Raw genomic sequence first — 9,148 nt, forward strand, 5'->3', positions numbered from 1 at the left:
ATCTCAACGATTGATGACCTTTACTGACCTTTACTTGGATTACAATCGATAATATGGCACCAGACTGTAAGTTATTTTACATGTCTTCCTTTCAGAACTTCTAATAGTAAAGCAATACAAGCGTGCCACCCGTCAGTCAAAATTTATTACCCTCTTTGAACCTATGACCAATGGGGTTACTTATGCCAATCGTGCTTTTTCAGTTTCTGGTCCCAAATTGTGGAATTCCCTCTCAAACCATTTCAAATGTATATTTAATAAATCACTTTTCGAATCTAAACTAAAAACCTACCTCTATGCTAAACATTTTTCAATTTGATTTGTAACTATATTTCATTGTTGCTTTATTATTTTTGCTTTTCTTTCTATTCATATTTATATGTATGGCGCTTTTGACAACTATTTTGTTTAAAATTAGCGCATCATAAATCTTAGTTATTATTATTAGGTTCCAACTCGTAAGTTGCGGTTTTCTGGTAAACGGCAAAGACATTGAAACTACTTTTATTGACATTTGCAGGGTCGACATAAATCACAGCTGTTTTAAATGTAAAGATTATTTAGTTTTAAATTAAATTTCCTTGTGATATGCAAATCTAGAGATAGATTGTGTATTTGAAAACTTTATGTTACTATAACAAATCAAATAGTGTGAAGTTCATTAACTGCCAAAGGAATCGATGTAGTTACAGACTAAGAACGGTTGTTATTTGTTAGAAAATTACATATTTTTAGTCATTTAAAAGCAAAACAAACTTTTAAAACGTTTAGTTTATGTGAAGACTTAACATTTGGTGAGAAATGTTATGGTGTGAAACTGCTATACATATATTCTGACTATTGTAGCTATTAGTTCAATATATGTTACCCAGTTATGTCAGAATGAAGGTAAGAAAACTAAATGCTGGAAATTACATTAAACAAACTGTAAAAGACCAATGATATATATGTCTCTAACAGGGTTCTAACCAGTGACTAAGATTACTTCTCTTTCGTATCAAATATTAGTAGCCTTTGATCCCTGGTCATATGTTCGAATCATGCTTTAGTCAAAATGTATTTATCTTTTCACTTTAGAACATGATAAGTGGTCAAATGATATTGTATAATACATTATATCTTTGTAAACTTACAAAAGCGTTCCCCTTGCGTAGGATTTAAGGAATTTTCAAGACGAAAGCAAGAAATATAAAAGTTGACGGAACAGTTTCCATCGCTGGCGATTTATTGCGTTACGAAAGCAACGTGGGCGATTTCTTATTTAATAATTTTAAATCAGTAAACTTGAACAAAGCATTTACTGTCTCAGTTGAGAAAGGTCAAACCTTCCTTCCCTATGGTAACATCTTTGTAACTTTGCTAGATAAGAGACAGTTGTTACATCAATGCCTTTTATTTGCAATTTCATGCGAATAGCTGTTTTTCTCAATAAAAACATGATATGAAAGGTGCCTCAGATATTAACTCATTCTAATTAGCATTATGAAATGGGGTCTTATATGATAGGAAATGATAACAAGTAAAAGTAAAGTCTTTATTATCACACAGGACACTTTTCGCGATCGATTATACTGTTGCCTGCTGGTATATATCATTTAAAATTTCTAAAACTGTCATGAGATTGTTGATTGATGTTGAATTACAATGAATGTATGCAAAAAGATCAATATAAATGAGAGCACATTCATGTTTTTTTCCTAGAGCTAGAAAAGAACAATCGATAAAGCATATTGTTCTATAAGCTTGGAAAATCAAGAAGGCTGACAGCCTTCCTAGTCATATGAGTCTCTTCTAACGTATTTATGGCGGATTGCTTGAGAGTATCTCCCATAAATCTATCTTTATGTTAGTGTGCATTGATGATAGAGCTGGCTCATTGCCTTAATGATTATAAAACATATATACAAACTAAAAAATATAACATGTATCTACGGTAGATGTTGAAGTCAAAATAAACTAAATGTAATATAATTTCTTACATCTGACTACTGACTCTTTTGCAACGCAATCGATAATTAAAATTCAATATTTACCTTCTCTTTATCCTTATCTTGTGATAGGAGGGTGTAGAAGCCTTTTCAACTACAATTTTGAATTTGAATAATTATAATCTGTTGGTTTGGCAAAATTAAAGACGCAACCTACATTGTCACGATGAGGTGTTGTATAAACGAACCTTGAGTGATAAGCTTTTATTTACAATTCTTTATAAGCTTAGCTTGTCGTGCTTTCATTATATAACCTGATTATGCATGTTCTTTAATGAAAATCGTCACGATCCTCTCCAATCCTCTTTCTGGCTTCTAGCGATTACTATTAGACATACAGTGAGCAATATTTGTAAGGTCCATGGCGTAACTACTTCAAGGCAGATATGGTCGTTAACCTCTGTTAGTACAGCCTCATAAGGGCTTAATTTTCATATGCACTGCTACAACAGAACAGTTGTATTCGTGAGTATTTCTTTGAAACAAACATATTCCGGTATCCCAAGGGTCACCGTAGATTCCATTTAACATAATAGCATAACAACCATTGAACCACCAGCCGCCGGGATGGAATTCACTAATAGCACAATTTTGAAGAACTAAGTCATTGTCCTGATCGTAGGTAGAAAATTTCATATCTCGATGGTAATCCATGTAGTCATAATCTGTTTAATATAAAAAAATTTTACAAATTTATCCATTACTTTTTACAGTTATTGTTACAGGCTAACTGAAAAAACACACAGATATGTCATATACTTTCGGATGCAGTCTAAAGGCTTCCTGTAGCCTAAACAAGCATGAAACCTCAATTTAGCATTGTGTACCTTTCGATTTTAGTTGAAGAATCCCAAGAACTTCGTTAGCATTTGCATATTAGTAATTCCCCTTCGCACTCTTTCAAGCGTTTTAAGAGGTATTGACAAATATACTATGGCATTAAGAACAAACAACTATACATTTTACATTCAGTCAACAAAACCATACTAAATTGAACTTGTCACAGGCAGGTGATATTCGCGGAAAAATACGTACCAAAGCTCCCTGTGTAACTTCCAAGCGTTATCCCGTATTTTGTTGCCTCGGAGCTAATTCTAAAAAGATTGTAATGAAGATATTCACTGGCATCATTGGTGGTGTTGAACCAAATATCAATTCTGAGTTGATGATCTCTCTCAGCTGATATGACATGTATTTTCTCATTTCCAAGCCAGAAACTAGAATTGAGATCGCCAAATCCATCTCTGTAGGTTATCCAATCATTGAAAAATGACACAGAAGCATCAACTCGCCTCTGAAACAGCTGTATAAAAAATAACCGCTTGTTTTAGAACGATACGCAAGTTGAATATGTACAGTTTAACTGAAGGTGACAAGGGTTGCCTCTGGAAGAGATCTCATAATTGCTTAAATGAATTTATGCGATGACGAAAGAATTGGAAAGACTTCATGACAATTAAGAAAATACTGAAGTTGCTACTATTATGCAATAAGTTACTTCGATAAACTGTGCTTTCTTGTCTGCTTCCTATATGAACGTTACCTATATGATAGCATATTTCATGTAACCTACAAGGTTTGCAGAAGTTACTCAAGTGACGAACGTTTGTATCGCTGGTCGAAATTTGACCCAAAGCGTAATATTAAGGGACTTATGCCGTCATTTTGGTCAAGAATTTTGTTTTTAAAATGAGCGGCTAGTAGTAGCTTTGGGAACAATCTAGGATGGTAGTTAAAGATCGAAATATAAGTGAATGTTAGATTAAGTGGAATATAATCAACATCAACGTCTTGTTTGCATGATCACAGGGTAACAGCAACTCCGCGGTTTGATTAGTAAGAGGACAGGAACATTACAGCGTGCAGCCACGTATACTGAAAATGTGTTCCAGCAATAGTGTTACAGATTATTGAACTTTCTAAGATTAATAACCTCTATTTCACCTGACGGATGGGATAATGTTAATAATGTAAAAGAAACTTTAGATATTTTTCATTTTAAGCATCTGCAAAAGAACATTTACGAGTAATGCGAAATGTGAATTTACAAGTGTCTTGGTTTGGTGAAGAAAACTTACCATCCAACCACCTTTGCAATAAACTTGGAAAGGTCCATGTGCCCAAGAAGGCGGATGTATGAAATAAATGCCTTCTTTGGTGGATAAACCATTATAAACATCCTGACAGTTTGTGATTACTTGACAAGTCGTACCATTTCCCCAGTAGCCCTCTTTACATTCGCAAGATGAACTTTGACCTTGTTTCTGGCATGTTGCGTTATGACTGCAGGAGTATTCTTCACAGTGGAGAACATCATTTTGACATGTGCAACGTCTTGTGCAGTTTAAGTTAACATGCGATGATCCGTTCTGTGCAGAAATGTTAATAATTACAAGCAATGGGAAGATGAAGCTGTGCTGAAACGAAATTTTATTCAACGGCTGATATTGAATAATACGTCAGCGGAAAATGTAATTTCATATTAATTGTCTTTTTCAATCTAAATGTAATTGTAAAAATCTGGTTTACCAAACGTTGGGACTGTCACACAAAACCATGAGAAAACAGAATTGTAATATAATTGCATGTCCTATATAAGGTAATGTTTCTGACCAACTTAAAGCTATCTTTATAGTGAACTCCAAATGCAAATAAAATCAACCAATTACACGAATTACGTTTAAAATGAATCTCCTTTTCTTATATCTATATAGCAACAGGTTAAGGGGGACTTCTTCAACGCAATCTGTACAGCTACATGAACAAAACATGTGCTTGCTATTTTATTTGTTGGTAGTGATGATATTTAAGCTCTCAAACACATCTTCGTAGTTAAGGAAGTCTTGACATATCAGGAAAAATCACAACTGTCGAGTTGTGTGAAAATACCGAAATGACTCCTGTGGGCGAGAGGTAACACCCGCATTCTTCCAACGGTATGCATGCTCCATCTCTGATTTGGAATCCATCTGGACATACGCACGTATAACCCGGTTCATCATTACAGCTCTTAAAACACCCATGGAGTCCTTCGGGATCATCGCACGTAGTTTGGCATGAACAGTTCATCCATATCATGTTGTTTGGGCAGGATTCTGAAGTATCATGAAATTGTTCAATTCGGCCGTTGCAACAAGTGCTCTTAACTATGAATACAACATCGTGACGGTTCTTTCAAATACTCATTTGGCCAAAGGTTTACAAAAATGAGAAATCCCTAGTTGAAGTTTCTATATGCTATAGTTTCACCACTTGACTATGAATTGTCAAAGTGTTTCTAGCAAGTGTATTTTTTATCTAACCAAAGGTACACCAGCATATTGCGTAGAGTACGTATTGTGAGCGGTAGTTTCGATTGGTGTGGCTATTTGAAATATTCTGATTGAAATATGAAACTAAGCTATCAAATATCTAGATTATTGTAAATACCGTCTTATCGTTTACACTTCATGTAATAGAGATACGTTAGAAACGTTAAACACTCGGGCAGTAGACTATTTACATATATCATAATATTTCTTACAATTTTGTCTACAATTTTGAACTGTAGAAATGTAGGCTTAATGGCATAGAGTTTTAAATTACCTGTTGTAGGTGTCCGTGTTGTTGATACTTCATTTCTACGTGTAGTTGCTGTGGTCGATGACGGGTCAACGGTTGACATAAATAATTGCTTTTTATTCATAGATCGTGTTGTTTCATGTAAAATTCTCTCAGATAGCAAGTGACCTGTTGAGGACATCGATGTTGTTGAAAATTCCTTTTTGTTGATAGTTGTCATTTTATCGGTTGACTGAAGCAACATTGTTTCATCTGTGGAGTACATGTTTGTACTTTTTCATTGAATATGTTGTTGATCAAATGATAAATATCAAATTTTCTGATATTTCTAATAATCACAAATATAAAAGTTATAAGTGGACCTAAATATATTGTTGGTCCCGAGATAATTCAAAGCTAGACACATGAATGCGAGCGTCAAATACTTAAATAGCAATGTTACAAGATTTTTTTTTATTGATCCAAGCAACGTTACACCAACTACATATGATGTTCACGTCAACAAGAATATTATTCTGTTTTATTAATATAAATGGTTTCAGATTGACTCAATCCTGATAAAAAAATACACCATATGTTACATATACACCATATCTCTTTACCTGCTGTAGGCATCACTGTTGTTGACACCAAAGTCTCGAATCGCGTTGTCAATTCATCAGTTGACGGTGATATTCTCATCCCATCTGTTGAGTACACTGTAGTTGCTGATTGGTCACTCATATCCGTTTCCAATGTACTTATTGTATCTATAAACGAAACAGCGAAGATGAGCTTTACAGTATGCATTGAAGTTCCGTTTTTTTTTATAATATATGCAAAACACATTACTTGATTTGTTTCAATGAACTTTACATAATATGATAGAAGAATCGGAACTAACTAACATTATTGTGCTGATCCATATAATCAGCTGTATTACTTTTTTATCCAGTAAACTAATTGTGACTTCTCTCATCTGTAAACGAAATGTTTAGTGTAAGCTGTTGTTCAATCGTTTTCAATATATGTTAACTCTTTAACATATGTAAACTAAGATAAATCTACATCAACTTTAACATGTTGGAAAATGTATACAGACTAAAGAACTAATATTGTCGTTTGTTAGTTGCTAAGACGAACATTTAAAATGCATCAGCATTTGAAAGATGCATGTGAACTGAAGTTTCAAACGAAACATTTAATGTATATTAAATTGGTTAAAATTCTTACACCTAAATATTACAGTACTAGACAAAATATATGAAGAAAAGGGAGTTACAAGTAACCATCACGTTACCTGTTGGGACCACCGATGATTTTTGAACTTCATTTTTGCTGATGGTTGTCATTTTATTGGTTGACCGAAGCAATGTTGTTTCATCTATTGAGTACATGGTTGTGAAAAGTAATTCACTCGGTGTTGTTGCTAGTTTGGCAAACCATATATTGAATTAATGACAAAATATCACATTTTTTTTAAATATTGTAAAGAATTACATAAAGTTTTAATTGATCACGTAATATATTTTTCATCTCGAAATAAGTCAAAACTATACACGAATGGGCGTTATCATGCGTTTGTCAAATATGTAAATAAGAATATTAACACACGACGTTACTTATTTTGTATAAGTCCAAGTAACGGTAGAACAACTACTTCTTGTCAACATAATAAAGATGAGTATCATCTGTTTTATGTGGGATTTAAATAATGAGAAACGACATCATATGTTATCACGTTACCTGTTGTAGGCATCCCTGTTGTCATTTCATCAGTTGGTGATATTTTCAACCCATCTGTTGAGTACACTGTAGTTGCTGATTGGTCACTCATATCCGTTCCCAATGTACTTATTGTATCTATAAACGAAACATCGAAGATGAGCGGTAATAATATGCACTGAAGTTCTTTGTTCTTTATCTCAGGTGTATGTAGATTCCAAATACATTACTTCATCTATCTGAATGTACCCTACATAATCTGATAGAAAAATTAGAAAAAAACCTCAAATGACATTATTGTTTTAAAGCATTTAATCGGTATTGCGTTGGAATCTATTAACCGAATTTTATAACAGAATTTACCTCGTTGGTCTTGTTCACCACCTGCGTTCTTCATCATTAAATCCTCAAATTCGCAAAGACCTGAGAAAAGAAAATGAAACAGAGTTATCAAGTAGCGATGAAACTGAAAGTTTGCAAAGATCAGATACAGATAAAATTGAAAAGCAGTGTATACCGATAACTAATACAAGCATATAGCCTAATGGTGTTAATAATCATCTTTTTTTTACAGTATTTTAGAATAAGATATCATTTTGGTAGTAGACTGTCATGCGTTGGTGGGAATTCAAAAAAAAAAAGTTCGTATATTCCGATATTACACTATCAGGGCCTATTAGATTATATTAACCATGTCTTTTTCGCCACTCTCATATGAACATTTACTGAAAGAGAATACAATATGGTTGAATAATATGTGGGTTCAAAAAATCTCACGACCTTATCAAAATTATCTTAATTTGGGAATAAGAATCGCATGATGATATTTGGGAATAAAGAATCGCATGATGAACTTATGGTAACTGTGATTACGCAAGTGCCATTTATTATGAGGAAGTTTCGTCATATAGCAATGGCATAACACATGAACTATTTATTAATTACACTGTAATTAATACTACTTTATCTTAAGTAATTAGATTGTACTAAAATGATAATTTCGTTTTGTTACTTACCCATCGCTATCACGAAATCGATATTCTGCCTAATCAGTAATCCAGCAAGAAAGATGTAGGTCCAAGTAACAAAGCAATTAGCCATCTTCGAGTTGTGATAAATGTTCAGTACTCTTACAAGCTCAAACCAATAGTATTCTAACCAAATGAGCTAGATCGTATTTAAAGTCGCAAACAGTTACCAGATAGAACTGTCTATTGCAAAGTATATGCCAACCTCATTTGGTAATAAATATGTAATGAATATGTAATTAAAGCAATAAATGTTTACTCCGCAGAATTCGATATTACAGCCTGCTGTTTTGCCATTTTAAGCACAAACAGGTTTATTAGAAACACTATATTGTAAGAAAAAAAATTGTGCCACAGGAAATTTGTCAATTAGGTAGAGAATAAATATTCATTTAGGTTAAATTTCACATCTTTGTTCAAGAAAAGAGGGTAGTTTATGTCATTAAAGAAATTCGATACACTTTTGAAAATACAAAGCGCATATGAATTTAACAGGTAACATTACTTGGTAATGTTATTTGAAGCTTTAACGATTCATAATTTGGAACAATTTTTGAGTATGTCTAGTAAATATACATGTTACTGCTTCCTCTGAAATCTTCTTCCAATGAAGTTGGGAAAATTGCTTTTTAATGAAAAACTTTGCCCAAGAAACATTTCTTTCAATGTTAAATATCACATATAGTGCATGACCATTGACGTCACACTAGCCCCCCCCCCAAAAAAAAAAAACGGTGAATAAAATATTGGGAACATAATTATTAGATCCAGGGCATGTCGTGGCAGCATTAATTGCTTTATATCATTGGAGTTGCAGTTGATCAATATAATTGCCCAAGAAAAACTGAGCGTACCTCTCAGTGATTC

The 9,148-nt window shown here is 33.3% G+C and overlaps 1 protein-coding gene across 2 annotated transcripts; it reads right to left on the reverse strand.

Annotated features, from left to right (window-relative positions):
• Nucleotides 1–850: 850 nt before the first annotated feature.
• Nucleotides 851–8,753, reverse strand: LOC139973095 (uncharacterized). Of its 2 annotated transcripts, none has more exons than XM_071979498.1 (10): nucleotides 8,270–8,753; nucleotides 7,617–7,676; nucleotides 7,275–7,391; nucleotides 6,829–6,912; nucleotides 6,152–6,298; nucleotides 5,574–5,801; nucleotides 4,878–5,083; nucleotides 4,067–4,357; nucleotides 3,024–3,291; nucleotides 851–2,653 (listed from the first exon to the last, which is right to left on the reverse strand). In XM_071979498.1, the coding sequence occupies exons 1-10, from the start codon at nucleotides 8,352–8,354 to the stop codon at nucleotides 2,403–2,405; spliced, it is 1,737 nt and encodes a 578-aa protein (XP_071835599.1). In that variant the 5' UTR covers nucleotides 8,355–8,753; the 3' UTR covers nucleotides 851–2,402. The 2 variants fall into 2 exon arrangements, with proteins under 2 accessions (XP_071835599.1, XP_071835598.1); XM_071979497.1 differs by having other exon boundaries at nucleotides 6,829–6,957.
• Nucleotides 8,754–9,148: the final 395 nt, after the last annotated feature.

Source organism: Apostichopus japonicus, chromosome 9 (genome assembly GCF_037975245.1).
Source record: "Apostichopus japonicus isolate 1M-3 chromosome 9, ASM3797524v1, whole genome shotgun sequence".
Lineage (NCBI taxonomy): Eukaryota > Metazoa > Echinodermata > Holothuroidea > Aspidochirotida > Stichopodidae > Apostichopus > Apostichopus japonicus.